The following is a 15,241-nucleotide window of genomic DNA, read 5'->3' as shown; positions in this document are numbered from 1 at the left end:
ATTCATTTCATTTAAAGCAAAATACATTTTAAACATTAAGGTTGTTAGTGTTGCCATTACCTTAATCTTTCATTGCCATTTACAGCTATATAATTAACATCAATGATGATTTATAATTATATATCCTTTGAATATTTATTAAATATCTGTCACACATACCCCATTAGCTCTAAATTCTACAAGGAAAAGAACCATGTCTGTTTTTCAGCCCTGTTTATTCAACACCTCCTATATGAGCTAGTAAGAAGTACTAAATAACAATTTGGTAAAGGTTACTGAATGAAAAAGGGTACAGGGGAGCAATTCTTACCACGCATTAAAAACAATTACATGAATTGTTTTACTATAAATCATCCTACTCATAATTAACTGTCTAGGCATTTTCATTTAAAGCAAAGTGGCAAGCATCTTTATCCATTTACCAATTTATTGAAAATTATAATTAAGGACAACATATATATTAAGCAACAAATTTCTTGAAAAGACTGGTTAGTTTCTTCTTTAAACATGACAATATAATACATTCACAAATCAACTACCCTGCTTAAAAGAAGAACAAAATCCCTAACTTCCTCACTATATTGAGCGACACAAAAATAGTACAGTTACTGAAGATGGATGGATCAATGGCAGTTTCCCTCCCTTACAGCATCTTTTGCTTTGCACTGTTCACATCTTTCTTCATCCTGCAAGCCTGGGATATTCCTAATAAACCCAAAGATTCTATTTCATTCTTCTCTGAGCACCCAGCATGTGGCACAACAACTGGCACAGAGGAGTCCAAAGAAGTTTATTATATTGAGAAAGATATGATTCCTGCCATAATGATAAAGACAACTATTAGAAATACCTATGTCCCAACACAGGAGCACATACATATGTGAAAAAAATACTAACAGAATTAAAGGGGAAAATAGAATGCCAATGAACTCGTTTTCAACACACCACTCACTCCAAAGGACAGATCCACCAGACAGAAAATAAGTAAGGACACAGAGGCACTGAACAACGCATTAGAAAAGATGGACCTAACAGACATCTACAGAACACTCTATCCAAAAGCAGCAGGATACACATTCTTCTCAAGTGCACATGGAACATTTTCAAGAATAGATCATATACTAGACCACAAAAAGAGCCTTAGTAAATTCAAAAAGATTGAAATTGTACCAACCAGCTTTTCAGACCACAAAGGTATGAAACTAGAAATAAATTACTCAAAGAAAATGAAAAAGCCCACAAACACATGGAGGCTTAACAACATGTTCCTCAATAACCAATGGATCAATGACCAAATAAAAAACAGAGAATAAGCCAGCGGAAAAAGACAAATGCCAAATGATTTCCCTCATTTGTGGTACATAACAACAAAGCAAAACTGAAGGAACAAAACAGCAGCAGACTCACAGACTCCAAGAAAGGACTGATGGTTACCAAAGAGGAGGGGTAGGGGAGGGTAGCTGGGGAGGAAGGGAGAAGGGGATTGAGGGGTATTATGCTTAGAACACATGGTATGTGGGGGGTCACAGGGAAGACAGTATAGCACAGAGAAGACAAGTAGTGACTCTGTGGCATCTTACTACTAAATTTGCAAATTAGTTTCCCATGAATCACAGAACCACATGAAATACCACAAAACTACAAGACTTCAATGAGTTATGGCGGGGACTTGATAATATGGGTGAAGTAGTAAACACAATGTTTTTCATGTGAAAACTTCATAAGAGTGTATATCAATGATACCTTAACTTTAAAAATCACAAAAAAAAGAAAGAAAAAAAAAAGGGAAAGAATAAGGGTGAATAACAATGGAAAATGTGAAAGAAACAGCTAAAGAGGAAAGCAAGAAATGTACAGAGAGCAAAGAATAAAGGACAAGAACAGTCACAAAGACCGTCCTTCAGTCAAAACACACTAAACCCTTAACCACACACTGCTGTTCCTCCCCCTTCTCTCTTCCTCTGCTCCGCACCATTGTATCTGCCCTCCATGCTTTGACTTCAGCTATCACCTATAAACAAAAAACTTAAACCAGCCAATCTCTCTCCAGTGCACTAATCAAAATTCTCACCACTTTGATAATCCTCAACAGCTCCCCTCTACATAAATATTAAGACCTAATGCCTTGAATGTCAATGCATTCAAACTCTGGTCTTTAATCCGATCTGCCCAACCTACAGTTCACACAGCCTTACTTACCACTCCACTCCTTTCCCTTAGGCTCCATGAAGAAGGGACCATTTGTGTTTTATTTACCAAGATGTAGCCAGCAATAGGCATAGAGATGGCCATACAGTATGAGTAAATAAACTCTCTGCTCCAGCCAAAATGAACTACTTGCAATTTCTACAATTTCAGACAAGTATACATTTACTTCATGTTCCCTACACTAGAAAGGGACTGTCCCTGCCCAAGCTCAACCTTACTATGTCTAAACCTTACCTATCCTTCCAGGTTTAGCTCAAACACTACCTCTTCCACCAAGTTTTTCTTCATTCCTCAGAAAAAGTTATCATTTCACAGACAACTACTAACATCCTTTGAGCACTTCACATCATCCTTTAAAATCCAGTTCAAGCATTATCAAGTTTTTAATTCCCACCCATATCCAGAACTGATCAGCACTTCTCGTATTCAAACTATGCCTGTTTTCTACGACAGCAATTATTAGTTAATTAGTTCTCTGAGAACAAGAACAGTGTCTTATGTATCTTATTTTCTCCAGCATTCACTACAAATTATGACATCCTATGAGTACTAGAAACATGTTTGCTGAATGAATAAATAAAAATCTAGACAATATATGGATATACTATTTCTTCACACTAACTTAAACCAGATGACATTTAAGAAGGTACCTTACAGCCCAGAGATACCATGGCCCTAATTTAAGGGCAAATCTAAATAATATTATTCATAAATTTACAATTATACTGATATTACCTCCCTTCTACATCTCTTCACCCAACAAATAGGTACTTACCTTGGGCAATTTACCTATAACTTTACAACATTTTAGCAAGACTATTTCCCAGATCCTGCAACAAATACATTCATTTATGTAATAAGCAGTTTAGACAGCAAATTTGCAAATTAGTTTCACATGAATCACAAAACCACATGAAATACCACAAAACTACATGAACTTCAATTTAACTTATTAGAGCTTAAAGTATCAAGATACTTCTTACATATACATTATGTATGTTAAATGCTAATAGAATATTTCAAGCCACAATTTCTCCTACAATTCTTTCTTTTATTTAACACAGTAATAAATCGTGATTGCTACACACACACACACACACACACACACACGCACACTAGAGTATATACTCCAAAATACATCATTTTATGTGGTACAAAACAATTTCGCAAGTATGGAGATATACAATGGACATTCTAGGAGAGGTGGGTTTTTTTAAACCACCTAAGCAAACTGTTAAATGTGTTCACAAACAGAACACATTAATCGGGAAATCCTGAGGCAAACAAAGGAGATACAGAAGAGGATTACATTAAGCTTGGGAGAAAAACAGAAAAAAAAAAATAGATGAGGCAGCTTAACAGTATGTGGTATGTGTCTTACTGTTCTTTCTTATCACCCACAGCGCCAGCATAATACTTCAACATGGTGGGCATAAATACAACATTAACCGAATAAAAGTAATGAGAATAAGATCTGATACAAGGAAATAACAGACCAAGAAAATAGAGCCCAGCTCTTTCAACCTGTTTTATGTGCCACAAAACACAAGAGGACATGGCAGGAACAATGTCATCCTCAGAGTAAAAGGCAAACAATGCCAGCTCCTAAGCAAACAGTGGTAGAGGAAATGACGGCTCAGTCTCAGGTGCTGGGAAATGACCTGAAGTTAACTACACATAAAACAATCTTCAACCTCCACAGTTAATGTAAATCTGGGAGATTATCTTTGATGACTTCCACAAGCCCTTGAAAGATGACCTGTGTAAGGGATCCCCAAGACTAACCCCAGTTCAACAATTCTCTAGGAGGACTTACAGGACTTTATACACTTTTATGCATAAGAGTAAAAAAGCATACAGCAAAGGATATTACAACAAAGGAAACAAAACAAAATCAGCAAAAGGAAAAGGTGCATGGGGTAAAGTCCAGAGGACTTTCAAGAGTTTCTCTCCTAGTGGAATCACACAGGACACACTTAATTCCTCCATCAACAAACTGTGACAACATGCATACATGCCATTTACCAGTGAAGTTCACCAGAGACTCAGTGCTCAAGGTTTTTACTGGAGCTGTTCACAGGGGCACACTCTACCTAGTACATACCAAAATTCCAGACTCCCAGAAAAGCAGATATTCACACTGTTTATACAATCTAGGCACAATGAACCAATCTTATCATTTAAGGAAAGTTTTTATCACTGTAGGAAACTGTTTATCATTCGAGTTCTCAGATGCCAGCCAAAGGCCAATCTTGCAGTCTCAGGCCCTGTTTAACTCTTTTCTACACATTACTCTTTTTTTTCTTTTTTTTAAATTAAAGTATCATTGATATACAATCTTGTATTGGCTTCAAGTATAAAACACAGTGGTTCAACAGTTACCCATATTATTAAATCCTCACCCCCACTAGTGCAGTTAATATCTAGCAACATAGGAAGATATTACAGAATCATTGGCTATATTCTCCATGCTGCACTATCATCCCCATGACCAACTTATATTATAATTGAGCATTTTTGTGACCCTGTATCCCCCTCATCCTCCTCACCCCTCAACCTCCCCCCCGCCCAGGGTAACCAACAGTCACTTCTCTGTGTCTGTAAGTCCACTGCTATTTTGTTCATTTTGTTTTGTTTTTAGATTCCATAAATAAGTGAAGTTATATGGTATTTTTCTTTCTCTACCTGGCTTATTTCACTTAGCATAACATCCATGATGTAGAAAATGGCAGGATTTTTTTAATGGCTGAATAATATTCCATTGTGTATACATATCACTTCTTCTTCACCCATATATCTACTGATAGACACTTAGGTTGTCTCTGTATCTTGGCTACTGTAAATTATGCAATGATAAACATAGGGGTACATGTATTTTTCAAATCAGGGATTTTGTTTTCTTTGGGTAAATTCCTAGAGGTAGAATTACTGGATTGTATGGTATTTCTACTTTTTGTCTTCTAAGGAACCTCCATACTGCTCTCCACAGTGGCTGCACCAATTGACATTCCCACCAACAGTGTAGGAGGGTTCCCTTTCTCCACATCTTCACCAACATTTCTTATTTCTTCTCTTTGGATAGTGGCCATTCTAACTGGTGTGAGGTGATATCTCATTATGGTTTTGATTTTCATTTTCCTGATCTTTTCATGTGCCTGTTCTTCTTTGGAGAAATGTCTATTCAGGTCATCCACCCATTTTTTAATTGGATTATTTGTTTTTTGGGTGTTGAGACATAGGAGTTCTTTATAGATTTTGGATGTTAACCCCTTATCAGATGAGTTGTTTACAAATACATTCTCCGATACTGTAGGATGTATTTTTGTTCTGCTAATGGTGTCCTTTGCTGTACAGGAACTATTTAGGTTGATATGGGCCCACCTGTTGATTTTTCGTTTCCCTTGCCCAAGGAGTCATGTCCAGGAAAAAATTGTTTTTAAAGAGTTTTATGATTTCATGTCCTACATTTAGGTCTTTGATCCATTTCAAGTTTACTTTTGTGTATGGAGTTTGACAGTTAATCCAGTTACATTCTCTTACATGTAGTTGTCCAGTTTTCCCAACACTAGCTATTGAAGAGGCTGTCTTTTCCTCACTGTATATTCATGACACCTTTACTGTATATTAATTGATCAAATATATATGGGTTTACATCTTGTCTCTCTATTCTGTTCCATTGATCTATAGGTCTGCTCTTTGGCCATTACAATAGTATTTTCAGCACTGTAGCTTTGTAGTATAGCTTGAAGTCAGGGAGTGTAATCCCCCCAGCTTTGTTCATTCTCAGGATTGCTTTGGCTATTAAGGGTCTTACAATTACTTACAAATTACTATTTGTGGTTCTGTATGAACTTTAGAATTATTTGCGCTAGCTCATTGAAAAATGTCCTTGGTATTTTGAAAGGATTGCACTGAATCCATAAATTGCTTTGGGCAGGATTTGACAGTATGTTCTTCATATCCTTGAGCGTGGAACAGAGTTCCATTTATTTGTGTATTCTTTAATTTCTCTCAAGAGTGTCTTTAGTTTTCAGAGTACAGGTCTTTCACCTCCTTGGTTAGGTTTATTCCTAGACATTTTATTCTTTTTGATGCAACTGCAAATGGAATTGTTTTCTGGTTTCTCTTTCTGCTAGTTCACTGTTTGTATATGGGAATGGAACAGATTTCTGTGTATTAACTTTGTATCCTGCGACTTTGCTAAATCCAGTTATTAGTTCTAATAGACTTTGGATGGAGTCTTTAGGGTTTTCTTTATATAGAATCATGTAATTGGCAAACAGTGGCTGTTTTACTTCTTCCTTACCAATTTGGATCTTCGTGAGGTCTGATTGCCATGGCCAGGCCCTCCAGTACTATGTTCAGTACAAGTGGTGAGAGTGGGTGTCTTTGACTTGTTCCTGATCTTAGAGGAAAATCTTTCAGCTTTTCACCTCTGAACATGTTGTTAGCTGGGGTTTGTCATATATGGCCTTTATTATGTTAAGGTACATACCCTCTGTATCCATTTTGTTGAGCTTTTATTATGAATGGATGTTGAATTTTGCCAGATGTTTTTACAGCATCTATTGAGATGATCATGTGGTTTTTACCCTTCTTTTTGTTAATGTGGTATATGATGTTGATTGATACATGAATATTATACTATCGTTGCATCCCTGGAATAAATTCCACTTGGTCATGAGGGGTGATCCTTTTGATGTATTTTTTAATTAAGTTTGGCAGTATTTTGTTGAGAATTTTTGCATCTATGTTCATCAGGGATATTGGTCTAAAATTTTCTTTTTTTGTAGTGTCTTCATCTGGTTTTGGTATAAGAGTGTTGCTGGCCTCACAGAATGAGTTTGGATGTATTCTCTCCTCTTCTACTTTTTGGAATACTTTTAAGAAGGATGGCTATTAGCTCTTCTTTAAATGTTTGGTAGAATTCAGCTGTGAAACCACCTGATACCAAACTTTTGTTTATTGGGAGTTTTTTGATTACCAATTAAATTTCACTGCTAATAACTGGTCTGCTCAGATTGGTTTCTTCCAGGATCAATCTTAGACAGTTGTACTTTTCTAGGAATTTGTCCATTTTTTCTAGGTCCATTTGTCCAAATTTATTGGCATATAATTTTTCATAGAATTCTCTAATAATTCTTTGTATTTCTGTAGTATCCATTGTGACCATCCCTTTTTCATTACTGATTTTGTTTATTTGTGTACTCTTTATTTCTTGATAAGTCTGGCTGGGGGTTTGTCTATTTTATTTTCTCAAAGAACCAGCTCTTGGTTTCATTGATTTTTTCTATTGTTTTATTATTCTCTATTTTGCTTATTCATGCTCTGATCTTTACTGTCCCTCCTTCTACTACCTTTAGGTTTCATTTGTTCTTCTTTTTCTAGCTTCTTTAATTGTGAATGTAGACTGTTTGTTTGGGATTGTTCTTGTTTCTTGAAGAAGACCTGTATTGCTATGTACTTCCCTCTCAGAACCACTTTTGTGGTGTTTCACAAATTTTGGACTGTTGTATTTTTGTTTTCCTTTGTCTCCATGTATATTGCTTGATTTTTGTTTCGATTTGTTCATTGATCCATTGATTATTTAGAAACATGTTGTTTAGCTTCCATGTGTTTGTAAGTCTTTTTGTTTTGTGTAATTCATTTCTAGTTTCATAACATTGTGATCTGAGAAGTTGCTTGATATAATTTCAATTTTTTTTAATTGACTGATTGAGGCCCTTTTTGTGCCCTAGTATGTAATCTGTTCTGGAGAACAGTGCCTGTACATTTGAAAATAATGTGTATCCTGCTGCTTTTGGGTGGAGTACCCCATAGATACCTGTTAAGCCCATCTAATCTAATATGTTGTTCAGTGCCTCTGTTTCCTTATTTAATTTCTATCTCATTGATCTACTGATGTAAGTGGTATGTTAAAGTCTCCTAGTATAAATAAGTTACAATCTATTCCACCTTTAATTCTGTATTCGTTTTACATTTTAGGTGCTCCTATGTTGGTTGCATGGATATTTATAACAGTTATATCCTCTTGTTGGACTGACCCCTTTATCATTATGTAATGTCCTTCTTTGTCTCTTGTTATTTTCTTTGAAGTCTATTTTGTCTACTGTAAGTACTGCTACTCCAGCTTTCTTCTCCCTTTTATTTGCATGAAATATCTTTTTCCATCCCTTCACTTTCAGTCTGTATATATCTTTGGGTCTGAAATGAGTCTCTTATTAGCAGCGTATAGATGGGTCTTTTCTATATTCATCAGGCCACTCTACGTCTTTTGATTGGTGCATTCAGTCCACTTATACTTAAAGTAATTATTGACAGGTATATACTTACTATCATTTTATTAATTGTTTTCTTGTTGTTTTTATAGTTCCTCTCTATTCCTTTGTTTCTCTCGTACATTCTTCTCTTGTTATTTGACTGGTAGTGTGATTGGATATCTCATTTAATTTTTTGTGTATCTATTATAGGTTTTGGATTTGTGATTATCATAAGGTTCATGGAGAGCTTTCTAGCTATATAACAGTCTATATTAAGTTGACAACTGCTCTATTTTAAACACAACCTAAAAGTACTTCTTTTGTCTTCTTTCTTCTCCATACTTTATGTATTACATATCATAATCTGCACTTCTTTGTGTATCCCTTGACTGATTTTGTATATAGGTGGTTTTACCATTTTGCTTTTTTTTGATTTCATATTTGCTTGGTAAGTAATTGGTCTATTACCTTTACTGTGGGTTTATTTTCACTGCTGAAAACTATTTAAGCTTAAGAACATTTCCATCTACATAAGTCCCTTTAACATATCTTGTAATGCTTGTTTAGTGGTTATAAATTCCTTTAACCTTGTTTATCTGGGAAATGTTTAATCTTTCCTTCAAATTTGAATGATAATCTTGCTGGGTAGAGGATTCTTGGTTGAAGGTCCTTCTGCTTCAGTACATTAAATATTTCATGCCTTTCCCTTCTGGCCTGCAATGTTTCTGCTGAGAAGTCTGCTGATAGATAGCCTGATGGGGTTTCCCTTAGAAGTAATCTTTTTTTCTCTTTCTGGCTGCTTTCAATACTTTCTCCTTATCCTTAATCTTTGTCATTTTAATTATTATATGTCTTGCACACTACTCTTTCTTAACATTTCTCTTTTTTTAATCTATCATAGTGATTTAAAATTTTATTTTTACAGAATATAACCTTATTAACTGGATAGGAAATACTAAATATTTAAAATAACCACATTCCTTAGAAAAATACTTATTTGGCCACACTGCTTACTTTTTAAAATATCCTGCTTCAGAAGTGAAAGTAACTATGTTCACCAACAGGTACTAAAAAGGACACCCACTCCTGTGGTAATGCTGGGAAAAGTGCACAAGCTGAATCTGATCATATACAAACACCAGACACATCCAATTTGAGTGACAGTCTACAGAGCAACAAAGTGAATTGGTTTACGTTGGCTGATTAACATAAGGGGCACCTTTACTGCCCTCAGCTCAGAAAATTCCAAGGCTTTAGGAGCTCTGTGCCAGAAAAGGGGGCCAAGATCAACCAAACACATATATTTCTCATTAAAATACCACAATTACTATGATGACTCAAAAATCATATTAAATTGATTTTCATTGTCCTTGAGTTCTGGTTAATTCTGGAGCCAGGATTAGTCAGTAGGTCTGTGTGGCACCTTGTGTCTGTCTCTGTCTCCTGAAGTCCTGTTAACTAGCTCCAGAAGGCTCAACTTCTGGAGAAGCTGAGGGTATATTTAGAAGGGTGTATTTCCAGGAGGATATGGAGCCCAGACTGATGATGTCAACACACTGTATGTCTTTCTCTCCACCCTGTTCTGAGTCCAGAAAAATAGGACAGTCACTAGGAACATTGGTGCCATTTTGTATAGTTTTTATACCTGGAACTATTTTCATTTGTCAGAGATTTTTGTCCTTGGTCTTGGGTCTGTTCTAAGACCTCATCAGCTTCTCTTTCTCTCTGGACATGGAATCTAGATCTTCGATTTTGAAACCAAACTTGGACTCTTAACTCTGGAACCCCAATTTCTTTAGCAAGTTGCACTCTGGAATCAATCCCAGGACAAGGGTTTTTCATAAATGCCTTGATGAGGGTGTGTAACTGAGAGGAAGTGTAGCTGGTACAATAATACCATCTACCTTCTCTACTTTGAATCTTCTCTTCAGAGTGATCTTGGTCTTGGCTTGATTCTAAATCCTTCTCAGGTTCTGATACTTTCTGGGATCAAGACCTAGCTCTTCAATTCTGAAGCCAAATCTGGATTCTATACTTTTCAGTGTTGATTTCTAAAGCAAGTTTTCTTTTGGTTGCATAACATGGGTAAGGTTTTTGGTTGAATCCACTGATGAGGACTTACAGTTGATTTTCTGTGAATTTGGTGTGACTGCATCCAAGATTTGTTGATACAGTCTCACTTGGAGCATTGTCTTTGGCCATGTTGGAAGAGACTCCAGAAGGACCCCACCTGGAGACCAACACTCCTCTCTCTCTTAAGGCTACTAGTCTGCACATGCTTGAAGTAGCCTTGTACTCCAGACATTCTACTGATCAGAAAAGACACACTGCAAAAATGGGGAATGACAACTCATTTACAAGCTTAAAAAAAAAAAAAGACTTCCAAGAAATGGAAGCAACCTAAGTGTCCATCAGTAGATGAATGGATAAAGAAGATGTTTTACATATACACAATGGAATATTAGTCAGCAGTAAGAAGAAAACAAATTCCTACATTTGCAACAACATGGATGGAGCTAGAGGGTATTATGTTCAGTGAACTAAGCCAGGCAGAGAAAGACAAGTATCAAATGATTTCACTTATCTGTGGAATATAACAAAAAAGCAAAAAACTGAAGGAACAAAACAGCAGCAGGGTCACAGAACCCAAGAATGGACTAACAGTTATCAAAGGGAAAGGGGCTGGAGAGGGTGGGTGGAAGGGGATTAAGGGACATTACGATTAGCACACAAAATGTAGGGGGGGCACAGGGAAGGCGGTATAGCACAAAGAAGACAAGTAGTGACTCTATAGCATCTTAGTACGCTGATGGACAGTGACTGTAGTGGGGTATGTGGTGGGGACTTGATAATGGGAGGAATGTAGTAACCACAATGTTGCTCATGTGATTGTATATTTATGATACCATAATAATAATAATTTTTTAAAAGACCTGGGTCATATACACCATAAGCACATGATTTTTAGAAAAACGGATTTTCACCTAACCTTCACTGACTCAACTACTCATACAAATAACAAATATTATGTCAGCTGGCTGTTGCAGGGGACAGTGAAGGGGCAGAAAATTTTTGAAACAAAACTTGGTATCAAGAAGCCTATAATCTAGTGACAGATGTAATCTTCCACCAAATATTTTCCTAGCAAATATTTACAAATGCTAACCCTATGAGAAAAAAGAAAAGAGAGATGTTATAATCAAGAGAAGAGTTTTGAAAGCACTCTTCATAAGCCTTCAGTAAAAAAGATAACTCAGAAATTTAGGACAGTGGTGATACATAGTAGCTACTTCATAAATATCTGTGGAATGGACAAATAAATAAATCTCAGCAGTCCTGAATTTCCTCACCTGTAAAATAGGATAATTATATCTACCTCAAAATGTTCCTGAGAAAATAAAGGAGAACATATAAACAAGAACTTATCTGTACAGGTTAGTCAATATTAGTTCTCTAACCCAACTCAAAAAAAGGCTTCTTAATATCAAGTTTTGTTTCAAAATTTTTCTAAAAATCATCTGCTTATGGTGTCTAATTATGCTTATGTCTCTAATAATTCTACTCTGTTAACATAAGAGAATGTACCAATATCAGTACTTTTCAATCTTTCCTCAGCACTGTTAAATACACTATGCATAGCAATACATGACAACTGTACAAAAGACTTTCTGTACAAAATTTAAAACAAAAACAGAACAAAACCTGTAACTTTTAACTGGTGGTTTGATAACACCACTGTTTTTATATATATGCCAGTTTATGAAAAACTTGCATAAACATTGTCATGTATACTAACCCTCAACAAATTCAATTAAGATGTTTTTCAAAAGTCAATCAACCAAGTTATCTAAAAAATTTTTTAATTTTAAATACCTTTTAAAAATATGGAAGCCATAATTTTTAGTGGTACACCTTAAATTCTTTACAAGTTATCACAGCAGATATGATAAAAATGTTTAACAATACAAGATAAAAATTCACCTCCAAATTTGTTCAGGCAAAATTAGTCTCTTGCTTCTCTCATGAGGATATTCTTGAGAATAAGCAAGTGGGTTGCTAATATCCTGTTCAATCTTATGAAAATCTCCCAATTTTTACTTTAAAATCTCTTAGGAACAATTACTCCCATACCTTTGGAAAGACACTAGGTGGCATTAGAAACATGTTCCTCTTAAAAAAAAAAAAGTGGGCAAAAGACAATTCTCAAGTTAACAGGCAGTGAATGTATTTAAACTAAACTTGTATAATTACTAAGTTGAATACTTCAGTATCTTTTACAATGTGCTCTTTCACATATAATTTTTTCATGCTCCCCTACATTTATTTCATTCTCTTTACTCTTTCATGATTTAATCCACAGCTTCCAAATTTCTATCTACAGCTCTAAAACTGATCTTTTACTCTAGATATCTATTTCTAACTCTTCAAAGGATATCTAACACGTGAATATCCACATGCAAATGAATGAAACTGGACATATACATATATACATATACCATATACAAAAATTAACTCAAAATGGGTCAGTAAGGCAAATATAAGAGCTAAAACCAAAAAACTTCTAGGAGAAAGCATAGGATCTGGTAATTAATTCTTACAAACCAAAAGCCCAAGCAACAAAATAAAAATTATTTTTTTCCTGAACTCTTGAAACCAAAATCCACAAGCAAAAGAAAAAAAAATAAATTAGAACTTCGTCAAAATTTTTAAATTCTATGTATCAAAGGACATTATCATTAAAGAAAGTGAAATGCAAATACAGAATGGCAGAAAATTTGCAAATCATACATCTAAAAAGGGTCTAGTACCCAGAATATATAAAGAACTCTTACAACTCAGCAACAAAAAGGCAAACAACATAATTTTAAAACAGGCAAAGGGAAGACACTGAGTTAGACATTTCTCTAAAGAACATACATAAATGTCTAAAAAAGCACATTAGAAGATGGTCAATATCACCAGTCATTAAGGAAATACAAATCAAAACCACAATGAAATACTATTTCATACCCCACAAGATAGTATAATGAAAAAAAAATTTTAATGGAAAATAAGTGTTGGCAAGTATGTGGAGAAATAAGAACCCTTGTACATTTGCTGGTGAGACTATAAAATAGTGCAGTCGCTGTAAAAACAGTTTGACAGTTCCTTAAAAGATAGAATCACCATATGATCCCTCAATTCCACCCTAGGTGTTTACCAAAAGAACCGAGAACAGGCATTCAAACATGCACATGTATACACATGCTCACAGCAGCACTGTTTTCAACAGCCAGAAGATAAACTACCCCAATGTTCATCAGCAGATGAACGATAAACAAACTATATTGTACATACACATGGGGTATTATTCAGTTACAGAAAGTAATGAAGTACTGACACGTGTAAAATGTGAATGATCATTTTATGCTAAGTGAAGGAAGTCAGACACAAAAGGTCACACGCTGTATGACTCCATTTGCATGAAATATCCTTGGATAAATCCACAGGGACAGAAGGCATAGTGGTTGTTGCCAGAGGTTGGGTGCAAGAGGGACAATGGAGATGGGCTAAATGGGTAAGAGGTTTTAGCTTAGAGTGATGGAAATGTTTTACAACCGGATAGAGGTGGTGGTTGTACAACATTGTGAATACACTAAATGCCACTGAATTGTTGACTTTAAAATGGTTAATTTTATGAGTTTCACCTCAACAAATTGTTTTAAAAGGGTATCTACACCTGTCATCAATATGCTGAGAATCAAGCTCATTAATTTCCTCTCCCAAAACTGGTTCTTTTTCTGTATACCCAATTTCAACTGAAGGTCACAATCTATACCTCAAAGAAGAAAAATCGAGTTCCTTCTTATTTCTTGTTTCTCTTTTATCCAATCCAGAAGTTTTGCATGAGTATAAGCTATGTTATAAGAAACTGCTACTAAACTATATAAGATAAGTAAAGGCATACCAAGAAAAGATTAATATTTAGGTCATACTTAAAATAAATGTGGCATTATGTTATTTTACATGGATTGTCTCATTTTGCCCTAATAGCTCTATGAGAAAAGCCCTATAATTATCTTGATTTTAAAGTTGAGAAAACGGAGGATAAAAGAAGTTCGGTGACTTCCCTAGGGTTACATGATTACTAAGTTGCAGGACAAGGACATGGAACACAGGTCAGCAGCCTGGGCCAGTATTTACTTCTTTTATAAAGTAGAAGGCATTCACAAATATTTCATTCAAATATATTTTCTTGAGTAGAAATGAAAAAGGGAGGAATTAATGGGTAAGCCCATGAGAGTTGTTTGAAAATATCACTTATCATGACTTTCAGATTTCTACCTCCAAAGGAGGTAGTGATTATTTTTTTAAATCCAAAGAAACAAAACCTGTTAATACCACTTTAACAGCTGAACAATGTTGTATGCCATGTACCATTCCACTCCCTTGTTGGCACACTTCAATTTGTTCCTATCCCATCAAAATAAATAATCAAGGGCAAAATTTTTTCTTTATGATAAATTCAATTTTTTTGCCTCCTATGGCTTATGCTTTTTGTGTTGTAAGAAAACTTTGCCTCATGCAAAATCACAAGATTTTCTGTTTTCCTTTACATGCTTTATGATTTTATCCATTTCAAGTTAATTTTTGTATACAGCATGAGGTAATGATCAAAGTTCATTTTTTTCCATGTACACTGTACCAACACCATTTGTTTAAAAGACCATCTTTCCCCCATTAAATTGCCTTGACAAATTTGCCTATTTTTGGACTTCCTATTCTGTCAGTGA

At 35.2% G+C, this 15,241-nt stretch overlaps 2 protein-coding genes across 19 annotated transcripts in view; both read right to left on the bottom strand.

The window, feature by feature from the left end:
* MAST2 (microtubule associated serine/threonine kinase 2) overlaps positions 1-15,241 on the bottom strand; it is a 352,010-nt gene that overhangs the window by 194,072 nt on the left and 142,697 nt on the right. The window lies entirely within an intron of this gene.
* LOC130683344 (double homeobox protein A-like) lies at positions 8,643-11,189 on the bottom strand. The gene is given in 1 exon segment (XM_057500174.1): positions 8,643-11,189. A coding segment is annotated over 1 exon segment (669 nt). The 5' UTR covers positions 10,746-11,189; the 3' UTR covers positions 8,643-10,076.

Source organism: Manis pentadactyla, chromosome 4, assembly GCF_030020395.1.
Source record: "Manis pentadactyla isolate mManPen7 chromosome 4, mManPen7.hap1, whole genome shotgun sequence".
Taxonomy (NCBI): Eukaryota; Metazoa; Chordata; class Mammalia; order Pholidota; family Manidae; genus Manis; species Manis pentadactyla.
Note: the sequence above shows the minus strand (reverse complement) of the source record. Positions and strands in the feature narration are given on the sequence as shown.